At 22.2% G+C, this 17,977-nt stretch overlaps 7 protein-coding genes across 7 annotated transcripts in view; 4 read left to right on the top strand and 3 right to left on the bottom strand.

Annotated features, from left to right (window-relative positions):
• Positions 1–34: 34 nt before the first annotated feature.
• On the bottom strand, positions 35–1,165 carry SRAE_2000082900 (28S ribosomal protein S29, mitochondrial; the record flags this gene model as incomplete). Its single annotated transcript, XM_024651709.1, has 1 exon — positions 35–1,165. The coding sequence occupies one exon, from the start codon at positions 1,163–1,165 to the stop codon at positions 35–37; it is 1,131 nt and encodes a 376-aa protein (XP_024505359.1).
• Positions 1,166–1,331: 166 nt separating this feature from the next.
• SRAE_2000082800 (Deoxyhypusine hydroxylase) lies at positions 1,332–2,347 on the bottom strand (the record flags this gene model as incomplete). The annotated part of the gene is made up of 2 exons (XM_024651708.1): positions 1,332–2,175; positions 2,217–2,347. The coding sequence occupies 2 exons, from the start codon at positions 2,345–2,347 to the stop codon at positions 1,332–1,334; spliced, it is 975 nt and encodes a 324-aa protein (XP_024505358.1).
• A 1,621-nt stretch (positions 2,348–3,968) lies between these two features.
• Positions 3,969–5,155, bottom strand: SRAE_2000082700 (Hypothetical protein; the record flags this gene model as incomplete). Its single annotated transcript, XM_024651706.1, has 2 exons — positions 3,969–4,662; positions 4,710–5,155. The coding sequence occupies 2 exons, from the start codon at positions 5,153–5,155 to the stop codon at positions 3,969–3,971; spliced, it is 1,140 nt and encodes a 379-aa protein (XP_024505357.1).
• A 3,880-nt stretch (positions 5,156–9,035) lies between these two features.
• SRAE_2000082600 (Transmembrane protein 144) lies at positions 9,036–10,277 on the top strand (the record flags this gene model as incomplete). The annotated part of the gene is made up of 3 exons (XM_024651705.1): positions 9,036–9,234; positions 9,288–9,841; positions 9,891–10,277. The coding sequence occupies 3 exons, from the start codon at positions 9,036–9,038 to the stop codon at positions 10,275–10,277; spliced, it is 1,140 nt and encodes a 379-aa protein (XP_024505356.1).
• A 320-nt stretch (positions 10,278–10,597) lies between these two features.
• On the top strand, positions 10,598–12,545 carry SRAE_2000082500 (Glycoside hydrolase, family 2 and Glycoside hydrolase, family 2, immunoglobulin-like beta-sandwich domain and Glycoside hydrolase, family 2, TIM barrel domain and Glycosyl hydrolases family 2, sugar binding domain and Galactose-binding domain-like and Glycoside hydrolase, catalytic domain and Glycoside hydrolase, family 2/20, immunoglobulin-like beta-sandwich domain and Glycoside hydrolase, superfamily domain-containing protein; the record flags this gene model as incomplete). Its single annotated transcript, XM_024651704.1, has 2 exons — positions 10,598–10,966; positions 11,019–12,545. The coding sequence occupies 2 exons, from the start codon at positions 10,598–10,600 to the stop codon at positions 12,543–12,545; spliced, it is 1,896 nt and encodes a 631-aa protein (XP_024505355.1).
• A 527-nt stretch (positions 12,546–13,072) lies between these two features.
• SRAE_2000082400 (Collagen triple helix repeat-containing protein) lies at positions 13,073–13,924 on the top strand (the record flags this gene model as incomplete). The annotated part of the gene is made up of 2 exons (XM_024651703.1): positions 13,073–13,820; positions 13,878–13,924. 2 exons carry the CDS (start codon positions 13,073–13,075, stop codon positions 13,922–13,924), a joined length of 795 nt encoding a protein of 264 aa, XP_024505354.1.
• Positions 13,925–16,087: 2,163 nt separating this feature from the next.
• SRAE_2000082300 (Protein-tyrosine phosphatase, receptor/non-receptor type domain-containing protein) overlaps positions 16,088–17,977 on the top strand; it is a gene marked incomplete at both ends in the record, with an annotated part of 4,310 nt that continues 2,420 nt past the window's right edge. The window contains one exon of the mRNA XM_024651702.1: positions 16,088–17,946. Coding sequence (XP_024505353.1) covers positions 16,088–17,946 — 1,859 coding nt within the window. The remainder of the gene's footprint in view (positions 17,947–17,977) is intronic.

Raw genomic sequence — 17,977 nt, 5'->3', positions numbered from 1 at the left:
AGGTATTTCCTAATGTTTTTTTTTTATTAACAATTTAAACAAAAGCACATAGTCTTTCAAAATAGTATGGGTTGAATGCTGATATATAAGTTAATTGTGTTTTTCCTTTTTCTGTGTTTGCTGCTGGTGTTGCAAGCCAATTTTTTGATTTATAATAATTATAAATTGCATCAATTTCTTTTTCATTATAATTTTTTGTTTGTATACCTATAAATGGGTATATGTCATCATAACCAGCTTCTCCAAATAATTCTAAAGGTGTAACTAAGGGAACTGTTAAAATATCTCTAGCATCTTTAAATTCTTTTTCATCGGCAACCATTACTAAAGCTCCATTTTTCCAATCTTTATCAAAAAACTTTTTTAAATGACATACCATACTTAGATCATTAGGTAAAGCATAACTACCGTCAAGTTTTTTAAAATTTGTTTTTCCATAAAGAGAATTGGCATCATCAATGGCTACTAATATTTTGATATCTCCATTTGTTGAACAATATTTTAATTCATCAATCAAAGCTCCAAAGCAATCAGTTGAGACTATAGGTGATGACAAACCCATTTCAACAATATCTGTTAAAGGTTTACCAGCAGATGTCTTATCATTTTTTGTCCATATATAATCTTTAGTTGTTTTAATTTCACCAAGCTTGTCCCATATATGTTGATTTTGAACTTTAAATAATGTAAGTGCATTAACTGCATGATTTGGAGTATCTAATTTTCCCTCATTATGTTTGTTTTCTTGTGTTTCTGTTACTCTTCTAGTTATATCTAAAACACTTTTAATATTCATAATAACCCATTTTTGAGAATGTGCATAATGTATCAATTGATAAAGTGTAATACTTTTTCCAGTACCAAATCTTCCATATAATACAAATCTAGAAACTGGAGTTTCTTTTGTTATATTAGAAAATTCATTTAATATTTCAACAAATGGTTGTCTAATTAACCAAGAACATTCTGAAAGTGTATCAATTTGACTACTAAATTTTGAAGGAAGAACTTTATTAAAATCCAGTTTAAGTACTACATCATTAGGTACTGTATAAAGCTTTCCAACATGAGTTGCTTTAATTTCACTAGGTTCATTAATTGAAGCCATTATATGTCTAACAAATATTGCATTATGTTGTGCTCTTTGTATAGTTCTTTTAAGCATTTTTCTAAATATTTTTCAATATAAATTTTTCATTAAAATTATAAAATAAATAAATATATATATGGAATATATACCAAAATAAAAATTTTAAATATACTCTTTAAAACATTGTTAATAAAATAAAATAAACAATTTAATAACAAATAATATTTAATTACTTTTTTTTTTACTCTTTTACAAATTCAAAAATTGGTTCACCATTCTGGTTATAATCTACAATTGACATTGCAACTTCAACACTTTCTCTAACAACTCTTTCACTATCTTTTATATGTTCTGTCAAAATTTCTTCACACTTTTTAGTTCCAATAGAACCTAAAGCTTCTGCAGCTTCATGTCTAACCATGGGTAATTCATCCTCATTTTTCAATTTTTTTGTCAATTCTTCAACAGCTAATGGTGATTGAATTTGTCCAAGAACATATGCTATCTCATGTTTTAATAAAGCACCTTCACATTCAAGTGCCCGTGAAATAGCCATAATTGATTCATCTGTACTTAAATTTCTTAATGCAAATAAAGCTCTATATCTATTAAAAAGTTTTTCATTTGGATCTGTAAGAATTTTTTCTAATTCATCTACATTATTATTTTCCATTGGAGGTGCAGGATCAACAGTATTGTAAAATTTATCATTACCATCAATAAAACCTTTAGGCTTATCTTCAAAAAATTTTAATCGTTCAATAGCTAATTCTACTGTCTCGCGAACTTCTCTATTTGAATCTTCCAGAAATGGTTTTAATTCATTTATAACAGTAGGATCACCCATAGCACCTAAAGCTTCTGCTGCTTCATGACGAACCATTGGATCTTCATCTTTCTTCTTTAAAATATCAAATAAAGTTGGTATGGCAACTTTTGCTCTCATTTGTCCTAAACAAAAAGCAAGTTCATGTTTAAGAAGTGCAGAATCATCTAGAAATGCACGAACAATCCAATTGGCGGAACGATTACATGGTGCTGAACGTAACTGCATCAAAGCCATAAACCTCCTTTTCATTGGTTGTCTAAAAAACATATCATATAAAACTTTAAAAATTAAACATACTCAGGATTTATTAAAATTCTTCCCCATTCATCGAGAAATTGTTGATCCGTCAAATTAGTCATATTTAGATCACCAAAATAATGTCCAATTTTGTCATTTAAAACAACATCTTTCTGTGTTTGATCATCCATAATTTACAATAATCTAATATTAAAAAATATTTATAATATATAGTAATTTAATATATGGAAACATTTTCCCAACGCATTAATCGCTATGAGATATAGAAATTCTTAAGTTTCTTATTAATAAAAACAACATTATCAATAAAGTATTTAACAATAAAAGTTATAATTAGAATTTTTTATAGAAATAAATTTTTATTCTGCAAACAAACATATTTTATAAAATTATTTATAAAAATTAAAAATATTAACACCATAGTTTTCGGATTCACTATGATAAACAAAGTATTTTGATCTGCTAATATCAATATTATTAAATATATTCTCGCTCAAATTTAATGAATTTTTTTTTATTGAAATTCAAATGTTTCAATGCTTTTTTGAAAGTGACTATTTTCAAGGACGTTAAAATAACCATTTACAATCTGTTGGACTTTTTTTTAATAATAATCATGCTTATTTAGTTATTTTATTTTACTTTAAAAATAGAAAATAGTCTGAAGAAGCTAAATATGGTAGGTGAAGCAGCAATTTGTACTTTGATTATAAAAATTTTTGTCAATAGAAAAAATTTTCAAAATTAATTGTTTTTAATTATCATTAACTAATAAACGATGTAATGTATTTTTTTGCAACGTTTTATGTTAAAAAAATTTGTCCTTTGAGATAGGCTATGTTAGTGTTTTATTTTTCTTATCATTAGTGCTTTAGATCAAGAAATTTTCAAATGCTTCTACTATTAAAAAAAAACTACAAAAATCGTTAAATTTTTAAACATCTCCACATCGAATAAGCATACTATTAGAAAAAATTTTTTTTGTTATTGTAAAAAGGCCATTAAAAGAAATATAAAAACTTTATATAATTGCAGTTTTAAAGGCTCTGCGTTAAATGATAATTATTTGAGTTTTGTTTTTTTGCTTTTTGCTTTTTTTTTAAAGATAATATTATAAAAAATAGTAGAAAAATTAAATTGACAGTTATTTTTTTTATAATAACCCAGTGTTGAGTTCGGAGTTAAATGTTTTTAATTTTGATCATGATGATTTAAAAAAGAAGATATATAAATTTTTACTTGTTTTTATTTATACTTCTAGCATCAAGAGAAATCATCTATATTACAAATACCTTATAATTTATTTTACTATTATCTATATATCTTTTTTAAAATAATTTGATAATTATTATATTTTATATAAATTTAAATTATTTCATTAATTTGTTTGTTACTATTTTAAAATTAAAAAAAGAGTGAAAAATAATAATAAAATTAAAAAAATACACAAAAAACTTTTTTGTATTAATTATATAACATAAGTTAATATAAATTATTATTTTAATTTAAAATAATTATAAAATAAAAAAAAATATTTTAACAAAAAGTTTTTATTTAGCATACAATGGGAAAAGAAAATAAACAACTGATACTTGATAAAAAAAATTGTATGTGTAAATATAATATCTAGAAAAAGTCCTAGAAAAAGAACTTAACTATAATAAATGGGTATTTTTATGATATGCATAAAAAAAATTCATTATTTAGAATAGAAAGATAGCTTTAAATAAAATATCAAAAATATACGATAATAAATATATGTAAAATAATAAATAATAAATAATAATAAACTTAATCATCTCTTCGGCAGGTATCATTTTTACTGTGCATAGTTGCACATTTTTTACATGGAAATGTTTGTATAGCAGGTAGATTAAGTAATTCACTATTGTAAATTATTTCATTTGTTGCAAATGAATCTTTTTTTTCAGATAAATCTTCATTTCTATATTTTGAAAGTTGTCTTCCAGTAACTTTACCACTCAAAATATCATCAAATAATTTTTTTCCAGAATCTTTGTAAATAATGAATGTATACATTTTATATATAGATTTATTAATAGCTTCTTTGGCTTTTTTTACATCTGTAAACTCTAATACATTTCTTTTAATAAGATGTTTTATATAAGTAGTTAAAATTGAAGAAAGATTTTCTTTCTGATAAAGAGAGATCTTAAAATGTTCTGATAATTTATCAAATAACCACTTTTGTTTTGATTTCCAAAAATCATCATACCACAAATCATCAAAAATTGTTTCAGTTTTATTAATAATTTCTTCTATTGGTTTGCTGATAGAAGAAGTTAGAGATTTTGGTTTTTTAGCAGAGCTACAAATATCTAAAGATTCCGATGTATTTGTCGCTCTATTATTCGGAGTTTTTGGTTTATCATATTTTGAAAAAATTATGCAATTGTTACTATCATCAGTCGTTGCCTTTGGGCTTTTAGGTAAACTATTTTTAGTTAGGTTATCATCATATGTTCTACAATAATAAAAAAAAAAATTATTAAAATAATATGGTTAACTTACCTTATTTCCTTGTCAATTGTACAAATTAATGAAAGATATTCTTTATATACATCTTTCATATTTAAAGTGGTAAAATCAAAATTACAATCAGGAAACATACACGTAATTTTTTCATACATATCATGATTATCACCAAAAGACCAATTAAAATTAAAAGCAATGTACAAAGATTTTTTAAAAATAAGAGTTGCTAATTTGTGAATGTAGTCATCGTTATTAATAGTCTTTTTCATTAAATTATAAGAAAAATAATGTAATTGATTGTGTAATAAAACTCGATTACTAACTTCCTCCATTTCCATAAATTGTTTACAAAAATTTAAAAATTTCTCTTTCTGGAATCCATTAGTATTGTAATCTTTGATAAAATCTTTAATAAATATATCACCACTTTCTATTTCTTGAATTAATTTTGACAAATCCCTTTTGTCATTTAATGAAGCCATATTTCTTTTTCTGGACATGTTAACTTTGCAAAAATAGTCTTTAAAAAACTTTGAAGTTATTAACTGAAATTACTTTGTGTTAAAAATATTTGGAAAAAATAAAAAAAAATGCGAAATTAAATAAAATACGTCGAAAACTTCTAGCTAAAAAGTTTGATTTATTTTTTTTAAGGTTAAATATTTATATAATATAAAAATAAAAATATTTTTCAATAACAACAAAATTAAATTGTATTAAAAACTAATACTATTATATATATATATATATATAATATTATTAGATGTACCATTATATTTCATTTATAAATTAAAAAAAAAATATCATTTATGCTACTACATTACCTATACTTTAAAAATCATATTTTTTTAATTTTGAAAAAATTTTTCCTCTCCAAAAATTAAGCGTAAATGTTAAAGGAAAAAATTATATAATTAATATTATTTTAATGAGAAAAAAAACTTGTTAAAAAATGTCTTAACAATTACTACACAAAAAGTAACATTAAAGAATCACTAGCAATATATTATAGTTTGACACAAACATAAAATTCAATTTAATTCATGATAGATAAAAGTGTATATTTCACTAAAATAAAATATTTTGACAAAAAATTATAATTGCTGTTTATATATATAATATTATATCCTCACTATGATAAAACTAAAATAATGTACTTTGCAACACTAAAGACAAGGAGTAAAAATTAATTCATCTTAAAAAAAAATGGTTAACATTTTACTGAGAAATTATTGGTTTAATACAAAGTTCAATTAAAAAAAAAAATAAAATACAACTATTAAGTTGTAAAGAAAATTTTCTACTATAATTTATAAAATTCTAAAGATTCTTAAATATGGTAGAAAAAGTTTATAATATTATATCAAATTTTATATACATCTGAGAAAATTTTTTATTTCTACAATTTTATTATCTCAGTATAAAAAGTACTTGATAAGTTAAAAAGAAAAAAAATATTTTGTAAAATAATTTAATTATAATAACAAATAAAAATTCATGATTATATATTATATTACAAAATTAAAAATAAAAATTTTTATATATAATTTAGATTACTATTTAAGATAAAAGTAATATATGATAATATATATACATTTTATTTGTAATATAAGAAGAAAGAAATCATCAATATTATATATTTCTATTAAATAAAAATAATAATCTCATAATATTTATATAAAATAGAAATAAAATAATTTTTACTTTAAAAATAGAAAAAAAAATTTGATTGAAAATTATAATATTTTTCCATGAAAATTACGATATTAGAAAAAAATAATTTTTTTACCTTTTGGTATAAATTACTATTCTATAAAAAAAAATTTTCTTAAAAACATCAATGATTAGCATTTAGATGCAGTCGTACACATGTAAACGATCATTTATACTTATGAATGTTAGTTTTTGAAAGAACAACTATATTTAATCATTTAATTCAACAATCAATTAAAATTGTTTTTTTTATTAAGAATATTAACAATCATTTACTATAATTTATATCATTGATATAATATTATAACAATTTTATATTGTCTTTTTTGAATATTACTTACTATTCTTTTTAAGATATAAAAATAAATTCTATTAATTTAAGAAAAAAAAAAAACATTTAATCATAGAGGAAATTAAATGCAAAAATGTCATTTGTTAAAAATCATAAAACGTGGTGTTTAATTTAATCAATAAGTTGATAACAATTTATTTTAACATATATGAATTTTTACCAATAAAAAATAAGATTAGAAGAAGAACTCAATTATTCTAGTGATAATAAATTACTCCTAAAATATTATTTTTTTAATATTAATATAAGTGTATAATTTTGAACAAATTTCCCATATATTATGTGTATATAATATGATGTCAAAAAAACATAATTTATAGAAACTTGATAAATTTTTTAAATGTCTAATTAAATTAAAAATAATGTTGAAATTTTTTAATAAATTTATTATTAACATATAGTTAACATACAGTTTATAAATTTTTTTTTATAGTATACGGGTACTGTTTTTACACATACAGTATGATAAATATTTTACAGTTTTGTATATTAAGTACAACTTGTAACTGAAAAAAATTTTTTTATTTATTGTAATTAATAAAAAAAATATTTATACTAAATATAATATTTGATAAAATTTTGATAAGTAACAATCTTACTAATAAAAAAATTATAATTTTTTAATACCTCCATTGTATAACAGTTTCTTAAAAGTTTATAAACACTATGAAATACTGGATTCTAATAGAAAAAGTTTTATATTTTTAAGTCATAAAACTAGTTTAATATAGACAATACTAGTCTGAAGATGTGTAAATAATTTTTTCTTTTAATATACTTTTTCTTTAATTATTATGATCTTTTTTAGGCGTAACATTTTAAATAAAAATTTATATCTAGCATTCTTTAAAATTATAGTTTTAAGCCTTTTTACATTTTGCCTTTGTATGATTAATTTTTTTGAAGTAATTTATTTATTATTAATAAAAATATGCCGATTTTTTTTAATAATAATAACTTGTCGGTTTTCTTATTTATAATAAGATAAACAATTATTTGTCACTATAATTATATTTATTTATTAATTTACATTATATTAAATAAATTTTAAAGAAAAGTTTATTTTATTTAACAATTAAGGCATATAATAATATACTAAAATTGTAAGTGAAAATAATTTGTTATAATAATATTAATTTATTTTAAAATAATATAAAAGAATAAATGATTTTCACTAGTGATAAAAATAAAAGTTTTTATTAACTGAAATAATTATATAAATAACTATATTTTTTACAATTAAAAATTCTTATAAAAAAATCTTTTATAAATATTTATTTTTTTAAGTGTTTTTTTTTATAAAAAAAAATTCAAAGGAAATTTAAGATTATTTTATATAATAATAAATAAACACGAATCATCAATGTTGAATGATATGTAAAAATGATTTAAACACTTAATAAGCGAAAAGTTTTTTGATCAATTATTACTTTTTTAATTGTTTTTTATCTTCCTTTTTTTTCTATTTTTATTTACACTATATTATAAAAAATTTTATAACAATTAACTAATAAGCATTATTTGTAAGTTAAAGAATTTAATATTAAAAAAATTTTTCTTTATTAAAAAACGGCATTACTTTATGTTATTAATCATTAAATATTTTTCATATCCTTAAGTTAAACAATAACATAATAAAAAAAAATATATCAAGATAACAATATATAAGTGTAATAGCGTTAACTTATCTAAATTTCTTTAAATGTTTAAAAAACATTACAATATTATAAAGATTATTCATGATAAAAGTAAAAATCATAAAATAATATTTGATTATAAAATATTATTAATCTTTTATATTATATATTTAAATATTGTTTTTATTTTACTATATATTTTTTTTATTTTATAATATCATAAATTTTTAAATATTATCTAATAATTTTTGTTTACTTTTTATTGAATATTAGAATAAAAAAAAGTTATTTTATTTAACAAAAAAGTAATTATAATAATATTATTAACAGTAAACTATATTAAAAAGTTTTTTTTTTTAATTAAAAAGACATATTATTATATGTAAATTATATAAAAATAACCTACTTTTAATACAATTCTGAAACTAGTTAATTTTAGAAGAGGGACAATAATTTATACAAACGGTTATTATAATTTTTCATATGATATAAACATTATAATAACAATAATAGAGTACTTGAAAACAATACATTAACATTTTATAACTGTAAAATATTTGATATATAACAGAAGCTTATCATATCAATTAGAAATTATATGAATAAAGTTTATATAAATAGAATAATGTTCCAGTTTTAAAAATTATTTTCATAAAATTGATGAAAGAATTATTTTTGAGTGGACATATGCCTAATATAAGTGAAATTATTATACAAAATTTTAATGAAACTATTACTGAAGAGTATGAGGAAAAGTCAGATGTTTATAAACTTGCTTTTGGTATTATATGTGGATTTATTGGTTCATTTTCTTTAGGTTCATCATTAGTACCTATTAGAAAATATTTTTCTAAAGATGGTAAACTTTTTATAATTTTTTTTTAATCTATAATTTAATAAAAATTTTTATAGGACAAGTAATTCAATTTCTTATTTCAATATCACTTGTATTTTTTGGTGCTATTGTTCAAGCTATTCAAGGATTTCCTCATATTCGTTATTCAGATTTTATTGGAGGATTTTTTTTATCATTAACTTTAGTTTTATTAATACCTATAATAAATAATATAGGAAGTTGTTTATTATTTATTATATGGAATTCTGTTATTATTATATCATTTTGGTTTTTCTCATTTTTTAATCTTTATGGAGAAATTGCTTCCTCAACAGATATGCCTTTTGCACAATATATTGGAATTATATTTTTATTTTTACCAATTATTGGTGTATTTTTTGTTAAAACAATGCCAAATGAATTTAATCATAATAAAGATAATGACATACCAATAAGTGGAGAAAATTTTACAATGGAATCATCAACAACATTTTCATATGATTTAAAACAATATAATGATTTTCAAAATATACATTCATTAACATCATCAAAACGAATTATAAGTATTGGTGCTGCAATAAGTACTGGTATATGTTTATCTGTTACTTTTTATCCTTACAATTTTAATACTGTAAATTTTATTAAATATTTCTTATTTAAAAAAAAAATTTTTTTTATAGCAATCTCTTATTTATATGCCAAGTACAATATTTTCCCATGCTCTTGGAACATTCTTATCATCATTTATATTTTTTATAATATATACAACTTATCAAAAGGGAGCTCTTACAATTGATACAAGACTTATCTTACCATCTTTTTTTTCAGGTTTTTTATTAATATTATTTGGTGTTAATTTTATTATATCATTTTATAATCTTTCAAATTATACAAAATTATACCAAATATCATATCAAATTTTTACTTTTATTCCACTTCTTATAAATAGTTTATGGTCAATCTATTATTTCAAAGAGATTCCCTCAAAAAAAGAACTAATAATGATAGTAGGAATGATATTTATAAATATTTTATCAATATTTCTTTTTACAATATCTTTTAAATGATAATAATCTTTGATTACATTGTAACATAATATCTTCATAAACTATAATAATATAAATTATATAAAAAAAGCTATTAAAAAAAAAAAAAGGGAGCAATCTTGATTTTATAATATGATTGTAACTTTAAGATAGACAATCATATCTAAATATATGACATTGAGTTTAATTATATAAGTATTTGTTTAAAAAATATATATCAACAATTTATAATAAGTAAAGATTGAAATTTATAAACATTTTTTTTATATTTTATTTTTTAATCATTTAAAAATATATTTTATTTAATAGATAAATTTATTTATCTTATTTTTAATGATATAATGCAATATTTTATATATTGTATTATATTAATTATATTACAATTGATATCTATTAAATGTATTCTTTTTCCACAAAAAAATCAAGTAAGATCTTATGATTTATTAGATGGTTTATGGACATTTGTTAAAGAACCTAAAAATTCTATAGGTTATGGATTTATTAATAAATGGTATAAATTAAATTTAAAATTATTTAGTAATAGTAGTGTTATGCCAGTACCTTCAGCATATAATGATATTAATGAAGATCAAAATTTACGTGATCATGTTGGTTGGGTATGGTATCAAAAAGAATATATTGTAACAAATGATGATTGTAATAAAAGATTTTTTTTACGTTTTGGAAGTGTAAATTATAATGCTGTTGTTGTAAGTTATATTTAAAAAAAAAAAATAATATCATAAAATAATCTTTTAATAGTTTTTAAATAATGAACATGTTATGTCACATACTGGAGGTCACCTTCCATTTGAAAGTGAAGTATTTTTTATATGTAATAATATAAACATTATAACAGTTGCTGTTAATAATACTCTTAGTCATGATACTATACCACCTGGAGAATTTCAATATAAATCAGGTGATAGTTATCCTAAAGGATTTTTTACTACAACACCAGGTTTTGATTTTTTTAATTATGCTGGAATTTTACGTAGTGTTTATGTTGTTAAATTAAATAATTATTTTATTCAAAGTATTATAATTGATGCTAATAATATAAATGGTTATTTAAAGTATAAAATAAAAATTGATAAAGGAATATTTGATAAAAAAAAATATAATAAAAGTATTGATATAGAAAAAGATGAAAAATTTTCATATATATGTAATATAACAATTATTGATGAAGAAAATAATATTATTCATAGTGGTATTAATAATTATTATGGTAATATAAAAATTAATCAACCAAAATTATGGTGGCCTCGTGGATATGGAAATTCAACTTTATATAAATTTATTATTGATATAATATCAAAAGATAAAACAATTATATATGATAAATATATAGAAACATTTGGTTTTAGAAAAGTTGATTTAAATAGTAATTCTATATTAATAAATGATAAAAAATTTTATTGTCTTGGTTTTGGTATGCATGAAGATAGTGATATTCGAGGACGTGGTTTTGATCGTGTTATTATGACAAGAGATTTAAATCTTTTACAATGGATGAATGGTAATTGTTATAGAACATCACATTATCCATATTCTGAAGAAAGAGCATATGAAGCAGATAGAAGAGGAATTGTTGTAATAACAGAAACACCAGCAGTTGGTCTTAAATATTTTAGTAAAACAAATTTAATTGAACTTCATCAAACTATGATAAAAGAAATGATAGCAAGAGATAGAAATCATCCATCTATTATTGCATGGTCATTAGCTAATGAACCATGGAGTACAACAAATGATAGTGCAAAATATTTTTATCAAATGTATAAAACAGCAAAAGAATTAGATTCAACAAGACCAGTTACTGCTGTATATGGTCCAACAGGGTATGGAAATGATAAATCAGCTAAATATATGGATTTTATATGTGTAAATAGATATTATGGATGGTATAATAATATGGGATATTTAGAAATAATTAATTCAAGTCTTGTTTATGATCTTACTAATTGGAAAAAAAAATATAATGTTCCATTAATTATAACAGAGTATGGTGCAGATGCTATAAGTGGTCTAGAATCATTACCATCTGTAGATTTTACAACAAACTATCAAAATGAATTAATTATTGAAACACATAAAGCTTTAGATAATCTATACTCTTCTAAAATATTAGCTGGTGAAATGATATGGAATTTTGCAGATTTCATGACAGCTCCAAGTGTTACAAGAGCTTATGGAAATCATAAAGGTGTTTTTACCAGACAACGCCAACCAAAACTGGCTGCATTTACATTAAGAGATAGATATAAAAAATTAAGTAAACTATAAAAATGATTATTATAATCCATAAGTTTATCTTATTTTATTCCTGTTTTTATAATTGTTTTTTTAGTACTTTAAAATTTATATTAAAGATTGATTATAAATATTTAAAAAAATATTTATTTTCTAAGTGTTTTTAATTTAGACATAAATAAATAACTTTTTACTTTCATGAATAATTAAATATATATTCATCAAAATAATATAATTTATTTACATTATATTTTAAATTATTCTTATTATTTAAAACACAGTTTTCTCTTTTTAAATAATTTTATAAAATAAATGGACATTTAAATTTCAATTGGTTTTTATTTTATCATTGTTATATATTATGATGTACAACCTATGACTAGTTATTTAATGAATTTATTTTATAAATATATTTTCTTCATCACTAAAAGTCATTTTCTAAACTATTATTGTAATTTTAGATGACTAATAGAGCAAAAATAATTGTACTTATTGCCTCATTTTTCTCCATATCAGGATTATTTATTTTTTGTAATGTAATATATAAACTTTACTATATTATGATTGATATTCAAAATGATGTTTTTGATTCAGTTCATTATTTTAAAATTGATACTGATAATGCTTGGGATGAATTAATGAATATACAAATATCTATAACACCACCTTCTAAACCTAAAGAAAATCCATTTAATAGTATATTTAGACGTAAACGTCAAAATTTTAATGAACTTCCATCATATTGTCAATGTAAACCATTACCAAAACCAATATGTAAACCAGGACCACCTGGTCCAAGAGGATTACCAGGAAAAAATGGTATTCCAGGAAACCCAGGACCTAAAGGGGAAGATAATACTTTAACATTTGAACCAATTAAATGTCCTGAATTGTCTAAAGATTGTGTTAAATGTCCTCCAGGACCTCCTGGATTAAAAGGACCTGATGGTGAACCAGGACCACCAGGAATAGATGGTGAAGAAGGCTCTTGTGGTATGCCAGGTTTACCAGGTGATGGAGGTAGACGTGGTCCTCCAGGAAATCCTGGACCACCAGGACCAAAAGGAAAAGACGGTAATCCAGGTCCTCCAGGTTCTAATGGAAAAAAAGGGAAAGGAAAACCAGGTCAAAAAGGTGTTCCAGGAAAGATTGGTCAACCAGGAAAGCCAGGAAAAGAAGGGAAAATTGGAAAAAGTGGAGTTCCAGGTTCGCAAGGGTTACCTGGTTCACCTGGCAAACCAGGTATTCCAGGAAATGATGGAATACCAGGCAAACAAGGAAATCCAGGTTTACCTGGACCAGATGCTGGTATGTTAAATTTTATAATTAAGTTTTATCACATAATATATTTCTTTTTTATTTTAGCTTATTGTTCATGTCCACCAAGATCAATATATAAATTGCAACACTAAGAAAAAAAAATAATTTCCAATTAATGATTTTTAATATATATTTTACTTTCATAAAATTATTTTATAATAATTTATCATTAAAACTTTGTTATTTTTTATTCATACATTTAGATTTATTGTAAGATAAATTGGGTTACCATCGTGTATTATATTTTTTGATGAGTAAAAACTGAAATATAATTATTTATTAAAATATACATGAAAAAATTTCTATGACGTTCAAATTAGTATCATATAAAAGATTAACTTATGAATTAAAAGTTTTTCAGTAATTTTTTATATCTCTTTCAAAAGCAAAAATAATACATTTTTTTAAGATAAAAATACAAAGTGAAATCAAATGTCAATTGCTTCATTGGCATACAATAAATTTCAACAGAGATATTAAAAAAATTATTTTAAAAACAATTCCTTTGCCAGTTGTATCTCGATCAAAAACGAAGGTGAAAGTAAGCAAGTTTTTCATTTAAAATCAAACCTGTTTTCATACAATATCTAGTTTAAAATTTTTTTTCAATCTTTACTTAATTATGAAACATAAAAAATGACTATAAAGAACTTAATGCAAAAAAATTATCAAGCATTATGTTTCAAAAAAAATTATAGAAATTAAAAAAATTTTAGCGTTGTTGAATATAATTAAAGAATAGTAGAGAAGCATTTCACAACGCTTCATGCATCAAACACATCATGAACATGAATATTAAAGACATTTTTTAAATTATTTCTAGAATATATTACATATAATATGTCGAGTTTATAAATTGAAATGGAATTTAAACAAGGCTTAATGAATTTCTCGTAAAAAAGTGATCTAGAATCAATTGTTTATCTTTAGCATTTACAATATTATCATGGAAGTCAAAATTTATAAAAAAAATATTCCCCAATTTCGCCCTCAACTTGGACAGCTTATAACTCATGAACATTCAATTTTAGAACATTGTTGATTATATTCAAAATTCATCCCATTTCAAAGGCTATCGAATGACTACAATAGCATATTCAAATTCCAAAAAAAAGTTGTTTTTTTTAATTACTTATTTTTTTTTATTTATTTTTTCTTCTAGTATAAAAAATTTTTATTAAATCAACATTGTAATTTTAAAAAAAATTATACATATGTATGATATTCAAATATTCAAAAAAAAATTCTAGTACATCAGTGGCTCTAAAATTAAGCCAAGAAATATATTACAATATACTACTATAAAAAATAACATGTTTATTAATTAAACGTAGAGTATAGAAAACTGTTAAATAAATGCGTTTATGTTAAGCAAAATTTGATAAGTAGTTTTATTTGATACAAAAAATTTTTATCTGTTATTTTTTAGTTAATTCAAAAAACAGTTTCAATTTTTTTCTTTATCAATTAAACATCATAATATTTTTAAATTGTATAATGTTCACAAAAAATTGGTTTCAAAAATATTTAATATAAAATTTAAATAATTAATTGTTATCATATTTATTCAATTATTGTATATTTTTTTGAATAAAAATGATATTTAAAATTTTTTTATAATTATAAGTTTCTAGAACGTTATAAAATTTAATGAATTTCTATTTTAATTTTACTAAAAAGCATTCATTAATTAAACATTTAAAACATAGCATTTAGTTGATCAATTGAAGTCATAGAAAAATAGATATATTCAATCATAATCATACTATTTCAAATTATATTTCTTTTTGAATTTATCTAAATTTCTATGTTAGTACAAAGTACATCCTTTAGCTGTAATAACATAGTAATATCAATTAACTTTAAAGAGGGTCATTTACATTAGAACGTTTTTTTTACCTATAATTTGATAAAATATGAATATTATTTAAAGAAAATGTTAATTTTGTTAAAAATTTTGAATAAATAGAGGAAAATATTCAATTTTTTATCATTTGAAAAGTTATTAAATCTTCGTGTTTTTTAGCAAAAAACAATTTACTATGTTTCTGGATATTCACCAGTTTAAAACAATCTGCCTGCTGCTACTTCTACCAATTTTCACACAGTGTGAAGAAGGTATTTATAGAACCTTTTTTCCTACGGTTCCAAAGAAAATCAACAAAACTACTTTTCCAGTAAATCTAAGGTTTGCAGCCAACTCGGACGTCATTCTTTTAAAATGTCCTGGTTCTGAATACAAACATCAAAATACTATGGATAATTTCAAGGAAAATAAATTACTTGTAAGATCGGGCTTAATGTATTCAGACACAAGAGATCTATTTAATTGGATACTATCACTATATACTGCATCTGAACCTAATCTAATTTATTGTGGAAATATTACAATAATGCACAGTGACGAGAGGTTAGCGTACTATAATTGGAAGTTTAGTTTCAACTGGCAATCCGCTCCAAAGCCCTATATGATGGCAAAACGAGAGAAGATAATAAACCAACTTCCAATTACCGAACAATGTGGCAATGATGAAAAAAAGATTTTAAAATTTACAAAGGACAAGGAAGGCAAATTATTTCAACTCAATAAAGTTGATGGGGAGTTGATAACGTTGGATGAGTTGCCGCATGTAAACAAACTTTATTATCTGTTTACAATACCTGAAGATACTTATGAAAAGGAGATTGCAGAGCCTTGTATGATCTTTAGAGCTGTCAATGACAGACCAAAAATTTTAGTTAAAGGATACAATTCAACTCAAAGAAAAGTGAATGGAACAAAAATTGATGTTATTAAATTCGACTACTTGGAAAGGTTTCTTGAAATTCAACTCCTTTTAACAAATCAACCAAATTTAAAAGATTTTTATAAAAACGAAGAAATTTTAATAACTAAAGTTATTTTTACAAAGAATGGAGTTAAAGAAGTACCAAACTCCAACAAAACTACCAAGGGAACCTTCTCATTAAATGGATATGAGCTTTTAAAATTTTCTTACAATTGGCTGTCGACTGGAAGCAACCGTATGATAATGAAGATCTTCTATTTCGCACCACCACAAGAAAACTTTAAATTTCCATTGGAGTATATTCTCTACGCATCAAATGAGACGGTGGTCAGACCAAATTGCTCAATCAATAGATTCAGTTTTGGATACCTTTATTCAGTTGATTATATTAACAAAAAGATAGTTAATCTAACTGAGTTGAATGCTAATGGAGTAGCACATGATGGTTTGTATCGCTCTGGTGATTTTGTCTTCACATCAGATGTTTCGAATTTTAATACAACTTTAAAATGTCTCTACAAAACACCAAATGGAGAAGTCACATTAATTCACTCGTTTTTACATAATGACAAAGCAAGTTTTGAAGTAGATGAAAATGGAAAAAGATATTTAAATGTGGATGAAGATAAAGTAACTATAAATAAAGTTAAAAAATCACGATTTGAAAAATTTAAGGAAACATTTGGAACTACTGGTGCAATTTCTATTATTGTTGGAAGTGTTATTATTGGTATCTTAGTCTTTGTTGGCATCAGTGTATTAATATTTCTTAAGGCAATAAAATTACATATTAGAAGAAAGAAATTAGCATCTAAATACCCCAATATATTTGCATTGTGGAAAGAATTATCAAATGCAAATTTGGAAGAGTACTGTAAGATTGTTCAAAGCAAAAAATATATTCCGGATGTATTGAAGAAGCAATCGTTTTTAAAGAAAATAGAAGGTGATGAAGAGGTTGAATTCAATACAAGTACTCTTTTTGACACTTCTTTGGTCAAATGTTTCAAATCAATCTTTGGAGAAATAAGAGCTCATTACATAAATGATGTCTCACCGGAAAGAAAATATATAATTTCTGATGGACCAGCACCTGAAAATGTAAAATATTTTTGGGAGTTATTTTACAAAGAGGATGTCGCAGTTGTTATTTCAATGATTTATCAAGATAGTGATGAAGACCCAGAAACAAAAAATAAATTGTTATATTGGCCAGAAAAAAACCAAACTTATGGAAATGTTACTGTTAAATGTTTGGAGGAGCTTCCAACTAGTCTTCAAAATGTTAAAGTTTTAAAATTCAGCATGACTATGAAAGGAGAAAAGTCAAAGGATCTGATACTTTATCATGTCATG

This window comes from Strongyloides ratti (genome assembly GCF_001040885.1).
Source record: "Strongyloides ratti genome assembly S_ratti_ED321, chromosome : 2".
Taxonomy (NCBI): Eukaryota; Metazoa; Nematoda; class Chromadorea; order Rhabditida; family Strongyloididae; genus Strongyloides; species Strongyloides ratti.
The sequence above is the reverse complement of the archived record's forward strand: the minus strand, read 5'-3'. Positions and strand labels throughout refer to the sequence as shown.